Here is a 16,737-nt window from a genome sequence, read left to right as displayed (position 1 = left end):
TGGCAATCCTAGTCTACACAGTCAATTGAGGGTCACCCTGAACTACACAGGGAGACTGTTTCAAACATACAAAAAAAAACTCCTTCCCAAAGAAGAAAAAATGAAAAAGTGCTGTAGATGTGGCTGAGTGGTACAGTCTAATAACATAGACAAGGCACTGAGCTCAATTTCAGCGCAGCACAGCACAGCAAAGCAAAACAAACGCAATTTTGAATTGTAAGAACTACTTGATAAAACTTATGGTAACCAAGTACAGTGTGATGTAGGTCGATTACAAGTTCAAGACCGTCTTGAGCAATTTAGTGACTTACGAAGAGCCTGTGTCAAAAAATGAAAACAGGCTGGGGAGTGTAACTCAGTGCAAAGGTTCTGGGTTCAATCCCCAGTTCTGCCTGCCCCCTTAGTCCCACAAAAAAAAAGAAATTTGTCTTCCTGGATCTTAGGTAAGCATATATTCTTCCAATAAAAACTACAGTTGAGACAGCATTATAAACTCACTCAATGAGAAAATTAAAACCATCTACTCTTCCTATGCAATAGCTGGAACTCTTAGACTTCTTTTGTTCTCAAACAATTTACAATCACCAAGCAGTATATAGAGGAGAAAATGTTCTGAACTTGAAACAAAGGCCTGAACTGAATCCTAGGTCCTATCATTGTAACTGGTCAATGGCACTGGACAAATGAGCCTGCATTTCTGAGGGTACCTACTAAAAAAACAAAGCATAACACAAAACAAACAACCAACAGCACATAGTGGCACACACTTGTAACGGGGAGACTAAGAGCAAAAGACTGAGATCATCCTGGACTACTCACATGCCACGATTATGTCAAAGAATTAAAACCCTTACAAAAACAAATGTTGCAACCATCTATATACAAAAGTTCCTATCACCAGTACTGAGCAGTTTCTCACTAAATTTGCACAAGTGGAAAATAGTCCATTTTACAAACTATAGAATATTTCAGGCTGGTGTGGTGGTGTACACCAGCAATCCTAACACTGCAAAGTTGAGGCAGGATTTCAAATTCAAGCTCAACTGGGAAACTCAGACCCTTGCTCAAAAATAAAAAATAAAAATTTAAAACTATGTACACATGTTGTAGGGGGGCACTTCAGTGTGAAGGGCCTGAGTTCAACCTCCAGTGCCAAGTAAACCTGAGAAATCATGGGAAAAAACCCTGAGCAAAATCACTAGGTGCAGCTCAAGTTTGGAAAATCTTAGTAATTTTAATTTTCTATTGAATAAATGGCCCATTTTATGCAAAAGTCAAGAGATTTTTGATTTTATTCATCACACACACAAAACTCAATTATCCTATGATGAAGAAACAGGGAAATACAATAGGTGACCCAAACTAAAAATCAACACAGTAACTTTCACATACAATCTGGAGATAAACTGTAATTTTTAGTATCACTGGATTAAAATTTGTTGTTTTCTCTGAAATAAATCTTGAGACCAAGAATAAGAAGTTGCAAATGTAAGTGAATGGCAGTGTGGGTGGGTGTTTGTTTATTAGACAAAGTCTCATTATGTAGTTAGCCCAGGCTGGCCTGGAACCCACAGTGCCCGCCCTTCCCTATGCCTCAGCCTCCAGAGCTCTGGGATGGCAGGTGTGCACCAAAGGCCCACTTTGCTATGGAAGTTTAAATCTACTGCAAACAGACACTGAAACAGCTTCATGCTGTAGGCTGCATGTTACTCTCAAATGGCGACTGCTAACCCTAATCTGAACACGGACTGCTGCAATCTGTGTTGTCACTCATCATCTCTAAGCCTCAGTGTCCCCACCTGTAAAATATAGCCAATCATAATACCACCACCAGAGAATTGTTTTAAGAATTATGTGGGGCTGGGGATTTAGCTCAGCGGCATAAAACGCCTGCCTTGGAAGCAGGCAGTCGTGAGTTCGATCCCTGGTACCGATAAAAAGGAAAAAGACAAAAAAAAATTTAAAAAAAAAAATTATGTAAATCTATACAAGTAGACTGCTTACAGAATTTTTTGGCACATAGGAGGCATTTAATAAATGTAGACTACTATTATATTCCCATTTGGAATTTTCCTTTCCCGGAAAAATGTTCAATGCCAAACTGAAGATTACTTCACAAGTATCCTGAAATTTTTCTAAGACCATTTTTTTGGAATTAGGTTCCCTTAAACTTAGTTACAAAGACAGATCATGATTTAGTCCAGCACTCTTTTCCACTTAGATAAAAAACTTAAATCCAAGCCGGGCGTGGTGGCTCACGCCTATAATCTCAGCACTTGGGAGGCTGAGGCAGGAGGATCGTGCAAGTTCAGGACCAGCCTGGGCTACAAAGTGAGCTCAAGGCCAACCTGAACTGCATAGTGAGACCCTGTCTCAAAAAGACAACAAACAAACAAACAAACAAACAAACATACCTTAAATCTACTTTGTTTTTTAGCCATTCAATCTGTTCTGTTGCATAGCCCTCCCCAAACTTTCAAAAGGAAGAACAAAGGCTATTTCCCAAGTGACAAAAATATAAATGTGAAAAAGACACACCAGATCCTTATAACACCATGTTAGAAGAACATGATTCCTCAAGATAGTATGACATTAATGCTTAAAAACAAAGAAGCTAGAGGTGGTGGCAACACGGAAGCATGAGTTTAAAAGACACCCTTGGGCTATATGGCAGCTCTATACTTAAAAATAAATAAACCAAACCAAAATAAAAATTAAATACACAATGTCAAGGTTATATGTGCTTGCTTTGGCAGCACACGCACTAAAAATAAGGCTATATTATTTGTAATGAGATTTCAAATAGAAAAATGTACACATACTTACACCTCAAAACAAGCTAACAGCAGACTGGGAACACAGCTCAGTAGTGGGACTTGCCTAGCATCCCAAAGCCCTGGGTTTGATCCACAGCATCGCTTAATGATTTAGTCCAGCACTCTTTAAAGAGGTTAACTGAACCTAAAGCCCATCCTCCCCAGTGCACCATGTAAGTTTATCAGCACGGTATCTCACATTCTGCTTGTATTTTAACTAAGAGACATAAATATTAACTTGGTTTCAGGAAAAACAAAAAAAAAATTTTTTTTTTGAGACAGATCCTCTCTATGTAGGTTAGACTATGTAGCCCACGCTGCCCTTGAATTTGTAGTGACCCTCTTGCCTCAGCCTCCTGAAATGCTGGGATTACAACAGGCGTGCCTTACAACTGGTTCTAATTTTGAATTATTTTGGGTAGCCTTGTAAATATAACCTGTAGACGCTGAACATAGTGTGGCATACGCCTGTAATCCCGGCTACTCAGGAGTGTATGTATGTGTGACATCCACATTTAAGCCCTCCCTGAACAATTCAGTGAGACTGTTTAAAAAACAAAACAAAAAGGGCCAGGGATTTAGCTCAGAGGCATTGGCGTCTGCCTGACAAGGGTAAGGTCATGAGTTCTATCCCTGGTACCTAAAACAAAACAAAACACCCCAAAACCTATAAAGGTGGGTATTTAACAGAACAGTACAATGCTCCTGGTTTCCATGCCCAGTACCATGCAATAACCCAACCCAACGCAACTCAAACCCAGAAAAAAAAAAAAACGGTAGGTAATAGTACACTCCATATTACCATTGCTTTAACTCAAATCAAACACCAGTGCACCTAGAATCTATAATTACAAAGGGGAGAGTCTTGTTTTTCATGAAACTAGAGTTCTGGGTAAAGTCCAACAGGAAAAAAAATACCTTAAAATAAGTTTGTAATTCAGATACAGAACCACAATCATAGTAAATAGGCACAGTTGCCTATTGTAAAATCACAGGCTAACGTTAACAAGATAGGTGGAGATAACTATTCTTATATTCAGAAGGAACAATTTGAAAAGTTTTAGCTGGGCATAATGGTGCACTTTGGAGGCTGAGGCAAGAGTCACTGCAAGTTCGAGGCTAGCCTGAGCTCAAGGCCAGGCTGAATCCTCTCAAAAAGACAAAAAAAAGAAGTTTTACCCAGCTTGAAAGTTTCAAGTGAAATTCAAAAACTTGCAAACTCCATAGATAGTAAGTCTTTTAAAATATGAAACCCTGCCAGGTAAAAAAGGCACTCTTGTAAACACACTGGGGAGGCTGAAGCAGGGGGATCATCAGTTTAAAGCCACCTACGGCTACATACGAAGACCTCCACTCCATCCCACCCCAGCCAAAAAAAAAGAGAAAGGGAAATCCCATTATTTTCAAACAGCTTGGTCTTTGGACCTGTAAACATGACTTGGGGAGACTGCCACAGTGGCTCAGGCCTATAAACCCCAGCCACTCAGAAGGGAGAGGCTCGAGGCAAACTGGGGCAAGTTTGTAAAGTTCTGTCTCAGAGAGGGGAAAGGAGAGGCCTGCGAAACTCAGCGCTTCCTGTGTTCAACCCCAGTGCTAAAACAAAACAAAACAAAACAAAACAAAAAAAAAACCAAAATTCATGAAGACACTAGAGCAGACTGAAAAGTTTTAAAGATTGCTATTAACTTCTCTCCATTTGGCCAAATCCAACTGTGAAGCATTTTAAGCAAGCATAAAGCTCAAAACCAAAGGATTCCAAATTTGCAAGATGTTCACAGGGAACGGATCACCAAATCCTGCATTCCCGCTGAAAAGACAACCAACGCTCATGAAAGCAATTCTATCCTCAAAAGAGCAACCCTTTCTCTACCCAGTGTGGAGCTGCTACACCCAAGAACCAGTCCTGCCAACCCACAACAGGATTGTAAAGTTAAAAACCAAATTACTTTAAAGGGGGAGGGGAGCACACCAAAATGTTTTTCAAGTGTGCAACAGCTTAGAACTTTCTTAGTTTGGACCAAAGTTGCGTGCCTGCTTTACAGATGGGTGAACTAAGGCTGAAGGTCGGATTCAAGCTTGCCTTTCTCAAGGTCACTCCAGTGCGAGAGCAGCACACGGGGCTCCCGATCCCAGGCTCCTGACCTCCGCGCACGCCTGGGCCGCACTGCTCAAACGTGCTTGGCTCCTCTCTAACCCTAAATGCCACCGGGCACCGGGGAAAGCAAACACCGCGCGCGCTCCCGGTGGGACTCCCGCGGGCCCGGGCTACCTGTGGCCCGCCGTCCTCGAGGCGCCTCTGCCCCGCCGGAAGCCGGGAGGTGGCCCAGGGCGGCGCTGCACTTACCGTCGCTCTCGGCCCTGACAAGCAGGGACATGCCCTTCAGGCGCTCCACGTAGCCGGACGACACATGCCCGGTGCCCCGATCGTCCCACTGCCGGTCCTCGTTGAGCGTGTAAACCTTCACCCGCCGCCGGGTGTCGGTCATGGTGCCGCCCGGGGGCCGGGGCACAGGCCCCGCCGGAGTCGCCCAGGAACCGGGTCCGAGAGAGGCGGGCGCCGGTAAGCGGAGGGCCCAGGGACCTCACTGCCGCCGCTGGCCGCCGCGGGGCCGTGCCGCCGCCCGCATGGCTCGCTCCCGGGCCCGCGCTCCGGGCTGCCGCCTTCGCTCGCCTCCGGCTCCTCCGCGCTATTGTCCGGGCCCCGCCGCCCAGCAGCCCCGAGGGGGGCGTGCAGCGCCGCGCAGCCTCCTGCCCCGCCGCAGTCGGAACGCGAGACTCGGGTCACTGTCTTGCTCCCGCCTCCGCCATGATCCCCACCGAGCAGCTTCCCGCGCCGCCGCAGCTTCTTCAGATCGCCGCCGCCATGTTTTCCTTCCTTATACCTGGCCCTGCCACCGCGGCCAGTGGCTTTGCTCCGCTCCCTCCGCTTCAAGCGTCCAGTGCCAGCGGGGGCCTGCTTTTGCTACAACTGTACCAACTGCCTGGGATAGTCCGAACGCCCTCGGCCCCCGAAGGGCCCTAGGTTGCTGGAAGTCGCTTTCGCTTAACCACAGCAGCCGCCGCCTCTTCCGTCTTCCTCACTGAGCTAAAGCGGCCGCCATCTTGGCTCACCCCTCAAAAGCGGTGCGCGGGGCCACCCAGGCAGTAGTTGCAGGGGCAGCCTATCGGCCCCACCATTTAAAGAGACAGGAGCGAGGCCCGCGGCCTCGCTGCGGCGGACGCTTCGGTCGGAGGCGGGCACGGAGCTGCCGAGGTGGCGGGAGCGCCGATAGCGGAGGAGGCGGGACGGCAGTCGCGCCGGTGACGGCCCGGGACTCCCTCGCGCTTCCCTGCACGCAACGTCGTGCGAGCGCGGGTTGGTGTGTGCGTCCGTCGCGCTCTGTGTTCGTCATCAGCCCCGCTCCGGGGGGGGGGGGGCGGGGGGGGGAGGGCTCGCCGTCCGCCCGGGCGCGTCGCTGGCGTTTGCCCTGCGGGCCGCTCGCCACCGCGGGCTTCGCGCCGTGCGCGCACCGAGAGTGTCTCTTCCCCGCCGCTTGGGGGTGGGTCGCCTGTCGCGACTCCCCGGAGGCCTTTTTGGGCTGGAAGTGAGAAGCTGCCGGGAGGGCCGTGGGTTCTGGCAGCAGAGCGAGTGGGGCTTGTAGGTACCACAGGGCTCGCGCTGGCGGACGAATCCGGAAACGCGGCTCCGTCCCCGTTTCCTGGAACGGAACCCCAAGTGACAATTCTAAAACTTCACCTTGCAAGGCCGCTGCTGCCTTCATTCCACTATCCGTTGTTAGAACTAGAATTTTGTAGCCCTCCTTGTTAGAAAAAAAAAAAAAAGATGATACTGTAGGTTCAAGAGTAATTCATAATACGTTTACATAATACATTACATAATACCGTTTTTTAGTTTGCTGTTTTTGAACACTTACTCTAAACACTAAACTTCCCGAAGAAGATTGGCACTTTCAGGGAAACAGTAGCCATCGTCAAAGGGGCTTTTACTATTTGCTAACCTGACTAGGCTGCTCTTGTCCATTAGAAATGCACCTAGTTATACATGTAAGTTTAAATTTTATAGTAGTCTCTTTAAAATACAGAAAAACTGCCTGTAATCTCAGCACTTGGGAGGTCGAGGCAAGATCACAAGTTTGAGGCCAGCCTGAACTGCATAGCAAGACCCTATCCCAAAAAGACAAAAACAATACAGAGAAAGTGATGACATTTATTTTAACACTTTATTACAGAAGCTTAAAAATATTTAAGCAGTGAGTTGTTGTCTGACACAGGGTCTCACTGTGTAGCCCAGACTGGTCTCGAATTCATAGTATCCTCCTACCTCAACCTCCTGACTGTTGGGACCACAGTACTACATCAAGACAGCACTGAAGGGGCTGGGGGTTTAGCTCAGCGGCATAAGCACCTGCCTTGCAAGCAGGCAGTCGTGAGTTCGATCCCCGGTACCGATAAAAATGAAAAAGACAAAAAAAAAAAAAAAAAAAAAAAAAAAAAAAGACAGCACTGAAGATTCTTGATTTCCTCAATTTTTTGAGGCACGGTAAAGAGACATGCACAGGGTGCTGACTGGTACAGCAGGCAAGGAGAATGGAAGACAACAGAAAAGAAAACCATTAGCACTTTTAAAAGTTCAGTAGTTACATGGGACCAATGGCTACAGTTAGTAGGTTCAGGTGCTTGACATCACCAGGAACATTGTATTAAACTTGTAACAATCCACGTGATACCCACCTGTTCACTAAGGTGTAATGCTCATCAGAGCTGGACATTTTGGCTCAGATCTCCCCCCACAGCTTCAAAGACAAGTACTTGCAAAGACAAGTCTAAAATTCATCATTTGCAGTTGGACTAGACAAGGAGTTCAGGTACTGTCACCCCCCAATATGATGATTATCTTAGATTGAGGGCCTTGCATATCAGCAGAGATGCTGGAAGTCGATCTGCCTGAACACTATACCTATCAAAGAGATCACCTTTGCCTTCTATTGCCTCCTGCAGGAAAGGGGACAGGAAGGAAACTGAACCTTCACAGACTATAAGGCATTGCCTCTCCAGTGCATTCAGATTCCAAAGAGCATCATTTGCTGTCGATGTCCGCTCCCGGCCGGCAGGAAGGACACACGACAAAGTCTGGCAGTGGACAACCTTTTCTTTTATTTTTCTTCTCCGTACAGCCTGCCCTGGGATCGCTCCCAGCCGAAGCCTCCTTTGGTCCGCTCCCCGCGGCTCCTTTTGGGCTTCTACTTTTGGGCTTCTTCTTCCCCCCCAGGGGTGGCACCAGTATATATACGGATACAGTGTCCAATCATGTTAAAGTGAGCAAGGCAAGCTGATTGGCTAACATCATCAGTTGCCAGGCAGACTATATTGTTGAGCGGGTTGTTTACGCGGTAAGCAGGAAACTAACGTGCTCGATGGGAGGGGTAATCTACCTCAGGCTTTACTCTTTACTACAGGCCTCACGTCCGCCAAGTGAGGCGACCGGGCTCGGGGCTGCGGCTCCCAACATCTCCCCCTTTTTTATTTTTTATGAATGTGCGCATCGTAGCCCTTTCTGGACTGGGTGCAGAGGCTTATGCCCTATGCGTAGGCCCACCGTAGGTCCTTGGCTTAGACCCTGGTCGGCCGTCCCATGGTCTGCCAAGGCCCTGAGGCCCTCGTCTTTTTTCTAGGGCCAGGCACAAACTGGACGGAACCTGGATGCACACAAGCTTGCACTCATTTCCTCTCCGTAAAGAAATCCCCTCGGAGAGAAATTTAGACCTGGGCAGCATCTAACAGTCCAGCGGCTTACGTGCAGAATGGGGTAGGGCCTGGCTTAGGTTGAGTCGCACCGGGGGAGTACGCTCTTACCCGTCATTGACTCTCCTACCCAGCTATGTCATAATTTTTTAGAGGAGGAGTGTGGGAAGCTCACCGTCCCTAGACTCGGTCGTAGGCTAGGCGAGCGAGCCATGCATATGCCTGAGGATCTTCTTGTCCATTTCGGGCTACCGCTATTTTTATTCATCTTGTTGGTTGGTCTGTGATGGATCTCCGGTAGGGCAGGTCTGATCTTCAGTCGAGGGCTTTGTCGCCCATGTCAGTCTCTCCAGTACCCACAGTGGTTCTCGTCCCGATTCCTGTGGGAAAACACAAACCGCGCCTCGGTTCCAGCTGACCACTGGATCCGGGCCCATCCATTGTCCTGTCAGGACATCTTTCCACTTCACCCACCCTTTATGGTTGGGGGAAGGGTTGCAGTGCTCCACGGCTGGGGAGCAATTATCATTATTTAAATTTAAAAAATTGTGTGTGAATAGTGCCATGGATAATCGTGCCTTTGGGGCCAGGCCTTGGCCTACTCCCCCTTTTTGTTTTTGTAAAATTTTTTTGAGGCTTTTATGAGCCCTCTCAATGATTTCTTGACCTTGGGGATTGTATGGGATACCATGTTTTAATTGAACCTCTATCATTTTGCAGAACTCATTGAAGGCTTTGCCTATATAGGCTGGTCCATTATCAGTTTTTAATATTTTTGGTTTGCCCCATGCGGCCCAAGCCGCCAGGCAATGATTGATCACATTAGACACTTTTTTACCTGTTTCTGCTGTTGTGAATATGACGTGAGAACAGGTGTCTGTGGAAACATGAACATATTTAAGAGTCCCAAACTCCTGTATATGTGTGATGTCCATCTGCCAAACATCACCAGGGATCAAACCTCGAGGGTTTACTCCCATCGGTATGGCAGGTTTGTATGTGGCACAGGAGTCACATAGTCGCACGATATCTCGTGCATCTGCTCTGGAAACATGGAAATGGTTTGCTAGTGTCCTGGCATTGACATGAAACTTATCATGGAAGGCACGGGCTCGCTCGATTGGTGTTAGTAAGGTAAAAATCCATAACGGGCGAGTGGCAGTATCAGCAGCCGCATTCCCCTGTGCCATAGGCCCTGGCAGGGATGTATGTGCTCTTATGTGGGTGGTGAAGACCTTATGGTGTCTGTTCTGAAGCAATGTCTGGATAGACAGGAACAGCCCAGCCACTGTGGAAGTGGATCTAATTAAACCGGCAGTCTCAAGCACTTGCATAGCATTGACCACATAGCTAGAATCGGAGACAATATTAATGGCTTCTGAGAACCGTTTAAGAATCATTTTAACGATCTGCAGTTCCACCACCTGAGGCTGATCAGGTTTAAATTGTATGGTAACCGGGGGCTTGCCTAGGATCACATAGGCGCCTATCCCCGTCTTGGAACCATCTGTGTATATTGTAGTTGCTGGGACTAATGGCTCAGAGGCAGTAACCTTTGGAAAAATTACAGGGTGCTGAGTGACAAATGACAAGATAGGGTCTTTAGGGTATTGATTGTTTATATCCCCATGGAAAACACATCTCAGAATGGCCCATGTATCTATGCAGGCAGCCAGGGTCTTGATCTGGCTGGCGGTATAGGGTACTCTGATGGCTTGTGGTCCTGAGCCAAAATGTTGGACAGCTCTATCATGCGCTTCAAGGGCCAATGAAGCGACTGCCTCCGGGTAATGCTCTATGACTTTTGCAGGTGAGACCTTAGGGTGTATCCACAGTAATGGTCCTTTCTGCCAAATCACCGCTGTGGGCTGTAGACTAGTCTGTAGCAAACAGACATCAAAGGGTCGCCCTGGTTTAATTCTGTGTAAGGTAGCCCCACCTAAGGCTTTTTCTACTCTCTGTAAGGCAGCTCTTGCCTCAGGAGTGAGCCTCCTGTGGGAGGCTATATCTGGGTCTCCCTTCAGAAGGTCGAACAGGGGTTTGAGATCTGAATTTGGTATATGTAAATATGGCCTAATCCAATTAATGTCTCCCAATAGCTTTTGCATGTCATTTAGGGTCCTAACGCCATCCGTCCTAATGGTGACCTTCTGTGGAGAGACTAGCATAGGGGAGATTTTCGTGCCTAAGTAGGTCACCATTTCTCCTCCCTGAATCTTGTCGGGGGCAACATGCAGATTAGCTTGTCTCAGGGCCTCGACCAACTGGCCGAGCATATTATTTAGCATGTCTGGGTCCCTGCCGCTGAGCAAAAGGTCGTCCATGTAATGTACACATCTTATCTTGGGAAAGGATTTCCGTAGGGGGGCCAGTAGGGAATCAAGGTAAATCTGACACATAGTGGGACTGTTGGCCATACCTTGGGGCAGTGTTATCCACTCGTATCTGAGATCAGGGCTTTCTTGGTTAATGGTGGGTAAAGTAAAGGCGAACCTATGAGTGTCCTCTGGATGCAGGGGGATTGAGAAGAAACAGTCTCTAAGATCCATAACATAAACTGGCCAGGACTGAGGGATGGCTGAGAGAGCTGGCAGCCCCCTCTGGACCGCCCCCAGGGACTGCATCTGCGCGTTGACCGCCCTTAGATCATGGAGCAGCCTCCACTTGCCAGACTTTTTCTTAATTATAAAAATGGGGGTGTTCCATGGGGAGGTTGACGGCTTAATGTGTCCTAATCTAAGTTGTGTACTGACTATTTTTGACAAGGCTAATAGCTTCTCCTTAGGCAGGGGCCACTGAGGTACCCAAACCGGATCATTTGACCTCCAGGTGATTTTGATCGAAGTGGGTAGGAGAGCTTCTTTAGCGGCCCCTAAGAAAAACCCAGCCCTTGCCTACCTTTTTTGTTCTCTACTGGTATTGGGGATGTCCGACCCTGTAGGGCATTGCCCAAGCCTTTGCCGGGGGTATATCCCTGGTTCCTGAGTATATCCTTAGCCTGGGGGGAGCAGTTTGACGTAAGCGTGACATCCATCTGAGTGAGGATGTCCCTTTCCCATAGAGACACTGGCAACTGTAACACAAATGGTTGGAAATGGCCCTGATGACCCTCCTCATCGCACCAGAGCAGGGTTGAAGCACTAACCTGAGGAGCTGACACCATCCCCAGGCCCTGCAGCGTGTTATCTGCAGTGTTGGTGGGCCAGTTGGAGGGCCAATCCTTTCTAGAGATAATGGAACGGTCAGCTCCTGTGTCTAGGAGCCCTGTTATATTCTTGCCATTGACCTTAAGTGAGAGCATGGGCCTTTTATCAAGTATTATATGGAGTCCCTCGAAGACTTCCCCTGAGGAACCGAAACCTTGACTTTTTCTAATTTTCTGCTTTGAGGGGAATCTCTTGTGGAGACTGGGGAGCAGCAAGAGCTGCGCTATCTTGTCTCCTTTATTGATTACCATAGTACCCACAAGAGATTGAACCATAATTTTAATGTGTCCTGTGTAGTCTGAGTCTATGACCCCCGGGACTACTATGAGACCCCGAAGGGCCGTGGAGGATCTCCCGATCACCAGACCCACGGAATTTTCGGGTAACGGTCCCTTAAAGGTGGTTTCAACCACTTGAACACCCATATCAGGCACTAATATAAGTCTGGAGGCGACACTGAGGTCCACACCTGCTGACCCAGGGGTGGCCCTTGTTGAAGGCTGCCATCCTGAGCTGTCCTGTCTCTGGGGCGGGGGCCCGCCTGTGAAGGGGGCCCCCTCTGGCCGTTTTTTGGCCCTCTAGCATCTCGTCCACAAATACGGTTGCCCTGAGCGTCAAAGACCGACCTACACTCCTCAGCTTTGTGTGATCCCCTCTTGCATCGCCCACAAACATATGGTTCTTCATTCCTAGGGCGAGGCCTAGCATCTGCATTGTTTGGGCAATGACGTTTAATGTGTCCTGGCTCCCCGCAGGCAAAACACCCTTTAGCCTTACATTCCCCTTCTAACCCGCGAGGTCCCCTCTGCTGTACAGCCGCGGCCAGGAGAGCAGCCACTCCCGAGTTGGAGAGCGGCCCCCCTATCTCTCTGCATATCCTAATCCAGGTGTTGAGGTCCTTGTTCTTATGAGGAGCTATCGCTGCCTTGCACTCCTTTGTACATTGCTCAAAAATCAGCTGCCTTACCAGCGGTCGAGCCACTCCCGGATCAGAAAATATCTTATCGGCAGCATCTTGCATTCGGGCCACAAAGTCAACAAATGGCTCTGTGGTACCCTGAATTACTGGGAAAGAACCCTGCGACTCCTTATCGAGCGACTTAGGCTCCTGACAGCTGGTCTCTTTGGCCTCCTTGCCATTCAACTTTCCCTCGTCCTCGGAGTCAGACGACTCCGAGGCTAGAGCCCCGTCCTTCTCCTTAGCATCTTTGTTCCCCTTGACGGGCCCCTCTCGGGAGCTCCCTGACTGGGCCTGCTCAAATACCCTGCGTACTTTTGTAAACTCTTGAGAGCTTTCTCCACAACCACCCTCGCTCTTAGTGTTGCTACCTAGCATGTTTCCCATCTTTTAATATGTTACTCACTGCGTGAGGCCCAAGGAATCCGCCACTTACGCGTGAGCCTGAGGGGAGTCTAAAAGCCCTGTAGGTGCGCGCCACCCAGAGCCCAGGCTTATCCCCAACTCACCTGTCTCGCAGCTCTGTACTGGAGCGTTGTCCGCTGTCACGTCTCGGGGGTGATCAGTCCCCGTGCGGGCCTCCAAATGTCGATGTCCGCTCCCGGCCGGCAGGAAGGACACACGACAAAGTCTGGCAGTGGACAACCTTTTCTTTTATTTTCCTTCTCCGTACAGCCTGCCCTGGGATCGCTCCCAGCCGAAGCCTCCTTTGGTCCGCTCCCCGCGGCTCCTTTTGGGCTTCTACTTTTGGGCTTCTTCTTCCCCCCCAGGGGTGGCACCAGTATATATACGGATACAGTGTCCAATCATGTTAAAGTGAGCAAGGCAAGCTGATTGGCTAACATCATCAGTTGCCAGGCAGACTATATTGTTGAGCGGGTTGTTTACGCGGTAAGCAGGAAACTAACGTGCTCGATGGGAGGGGTAATCTACCTCAGGCTTTACTCTTTACTACAGGCCTCACGTCCGCCAAGTGAGGCGACCGGGCTCGGGGCTGCGGCTCCCAACAATTTGCAAAATAATTTCTATCTGAATCTATTTATCTTCCCTATAATTTCTGATTCTGTATTGTCAACCCCCTACTCCATTTCTCTCTTCCTCTATAGCAAAGGAATTTACTCTCAATCACCTGGCCCTTGTCTGAGTTTCATGTTTTATATAGATTACAAAACAGCAATTACACTTACAGGAAGCCATTGTTTTTGTTTTTGATACCAGGAATCAAACTCAGCTTTGCACTTGCCAGGCAGGCACTTGTGCCACTGAGGTATATCCCCAGCCCTACTGTTTTGGACTAAGTTTCTGCTTTTAGGCCTCAACTGATCAGACTAAAAGTCAAAATGGAGTTACTCATGCTGAAGATTCATCTCAGCAAATGGAAAGAAACCAGGAGAAAGGAAGCTAGATTCCAATACAGGAGGGTTTTGTTTTTTGTTTGTTTGTTTTTTGCTACTGGGATCAAACTCACAATTTTGCAGTGAGCTAAATTCCCAGCCCCACAGCAGAATCTTTAATATAAGATAATGAAATTCACTCTGCTTCAGTTCTTATACAAAGAAATGACCTAGGTTGGGAATGGTGTTGCATGCCTGTAATCCCAGCACTTGGTTGAGGCAGGAAGATTGTTGCAAATTAGAAACCAACCTGGGCTTCAAAGTGAGTTCAAGGTCAATCTGAATTAGACAGTGAGACTCTGTTTTAAAAAGACCTAAAATAACCTGTGGCAACTAATCTGTTATTTTTTTCATTCTGTTTCTGCCCCAGCCTTGAAAGTTTGAAATGATCAAGCCAGTTTTGATCTACTCTCCTTAGCCTTTGTCTATAAAATTAACTTGTCTGCTCAGCATGCTGGTGCATTTATTCTGTTTTATGGAATTGAGCATTGCTTGATTCTAGAATGGAAAATAAAGCCAATTAAAATCTAGAAGGTTGTGATTTTGTCTTTTGACAGTGGTATGGCTTTTTCCTTGATAATTTACCTATTGTTCATTTGTTTCAATACACTCAATTACAGAATCTTCAGAATGAAAGTTTGAATTTCCCTACAAGAGCATGCAGTTTTGGCTATTTTGATGCAGTAAGACATCCACATTTGGTTTATTCACATGTTAATACAAATCAAACATGGAATAATTTGAGGGAAGGGTTTTACAGTAGTTTAAATAGCAAGAATTATTTATTGAGCAGAAAGCCGCTAAATTATACTACAAAAAGTTTATACTTAAATGAACTTTTAAAACAGTGTTAACAGTTGTATTGGTTAGGGTTTTATCAGAAAAACCACCAACCAGTAGGCAACGTCTATATACACATAAACACACACCCCTCATGGAATTTCCTTCCTTGACTGGGTCTGGTTAGGCATATCTGAAATATGTAAGGAAGCTACAAACTCAAGAGCAGAAGCTACCTAGAAACCCTGAATCACAATTGTGTCTCTGGGAAACAGTTTTGTTCTTCAGATATTTAACTGATTGGATAAGACCTACCCAGGTGATTAAAGCTCATTTCTTCAAGGTCAGCTGATTGTTGGTCCACCGATACCACAACATCAGCACCTAGATTAGTGTTTAATTGAATAACTGGAGATTATAGCCTGGTCAGACTATACCAGGCTAAGCATCACAACAGTAAATAAAGTAACTTAATCCTTTTTTTTTTTGTCTTTTGAGACAGGGTCTCACTATGCAGTTCAGGCTGGCCTTGAGTTCACTTTGTAGCCCAGGCTGGCCTTGAACTCACAACAATCCTCCTGCCTCAGCCTCCTGAGTGCTGGGATTACAGGCATGAGCCACCACGCCCGGCTCAAGTAATTTAGTCATATATCAGGCTTAAGTGGTGATCTGTAAAGACATTACTACTCAGGCATGATGGCACACATGTGTAATACCACCACTCTAGGAGGCTGAAATAGCAAGATCACTGACTGATAAGACCCTGTCTCAAAATGAAAAGGACTAGAGATAGGGCTCAGTGTGAAGGCTGGGTGCAATTCCTAGGAATTCAGTAAAGGGGATTATAAATCAAAGAAGATTGAGCTAGATGGTTAAAGGTCTGAGTGTTGGGTTGTTACAGTTGATACACTGTGTCAACTTGAGAAGTTTTGAAATTTAACTAAGTTGCTCAGCAGGGAGCCAGGATCCTTTGTAAATATCCTGATCCTGTGCAGGAGGTCATGAATGCTACACCTGCCCTGGGTGGGGAGGAGGGCTGGGGTGGTGAGGGTCACATGGACTGGGTGTAAGGGAGGAAAACAGGCCTGCTCTTCCCTTTTCTTGCTTTTGTTGCTTTCTATCTTCTGCCACTTTGAAGTGTTGCCCCTGCCCATGTCACCCCGCTTTGGAGCCAGCTGATTATGGACTGAAACCTCCACAGACCTTTCCTTCCTTTATTGTAGGTGTGGGGTATTTTTTCTCAGCAATGAGACAAAAGTAAACAAGACAGATTGTGAGTCAGGACCATGTCTCTTTGTAGCTCTGCGCTATTTACAAATTTCTTCACCTCTTTGTGCCTTGTTTCCGCATGTAAAAGACAAAAATAATAAACTATAGGGCTGTTGTAAGTGTTAAATGAGACACTGTTTCCTCCTGGGCCCTGAACTAAGGCTTTCCCAGTGAGGCCTGTGCTTTCACCTGCATGAACATCACATGCTTGTAAAATACATCCTGGAGCGGTTAAGTGCACAATATTTATACTTGTGCTGTTCCTTGACTTGGTCTCCACTGCTTTCATTATTTTATTTTATTTTTAATTAATTAATTAGTTTTTCAGGCTGGCCTTGAGCTCATTTTACAGCCCAGGCTTGGTCTCGAAATTCACAACAGTCCTCCTGCCTCAGCCTCCCTGAATACTCGGATTATAGGCGTGCACCACCACACCTGGTTTATTTTATTTTTTCAGTACTAGGAATTGAACTCAGGACCACCTTATGTTTGCCAGGCAGGTGCTGTGCTGCTGAGCTATATATCCCTGGCTCTGCTTTCATCATTTTTTAGTGTTGCTTGTTGTTCTTAGT

General features: G+C 47.1%; 2 protein-coding genes across 3 annotated transcripts in view; one reads left to right on the top strand and one right to left on the bottom strand.

Annotated features, from left to right (window-relative positions):
- Ppp4r3a (protein phosphatase 4 regulatory subunit 3A) overlaps positions 1–5,334 on the bottom strand; it is a 36,473-nt gene extending 31,139 nt beyond the window's left edge. For both annotated transcript variants that reach the window (XM_063240993.1, XM_063240994.1), the window contains exon 1: positions 5,161–5,334. In XM_063240993.1, coding sequence (XP_063097063.1) covers positions 5,161–5,302 — 142 coding nt within the window. In that variant the 5' untranslated portion in view covers positions 5,303–5,334. The remainder of the gene's footprint in view (positions 1–5,160) is intronic.
- Positions 5,301–16,737, top strand: part of LOC106028218 (TPR and ankyrin repeat-containing protein 1-like) — an 85,943-nt gene continuing 74,506 nt past the window's right edge. Inside the window, exon 1 of the mRNA XM_063240996.1 lies at positions 5,301–6,171. Coding sequence (XP_063097066.1) covers positions 5,301–5,900 — 600 coding nt within the window. The 3' untranslated portion in view covers positions 5,901–6,171. The remainder of the gene's footprint in view (positions 6,172–16,737) is intronic.

This window comes from Cavia porcellus, unplaced genomic scaffold, assembly GCF_034190915.1.
Source record: "Cavia porcellus strain 051 isolate PalLab524CR breed Dunkin Hartley unplaced genomic scaffold, mCavPor4.1 scaffold_31, whole genome shotgun sequence".
NCBI lineage: Eukaryota > Metazoa > Chordata > Mammalia > Rodentia > Caviidae > Cavia > Cavia porcellus.
Note: the sequence above shows the minus strand (reverse complement) of the source record. Positions and strands in the feature narration are given on the sequence as shown.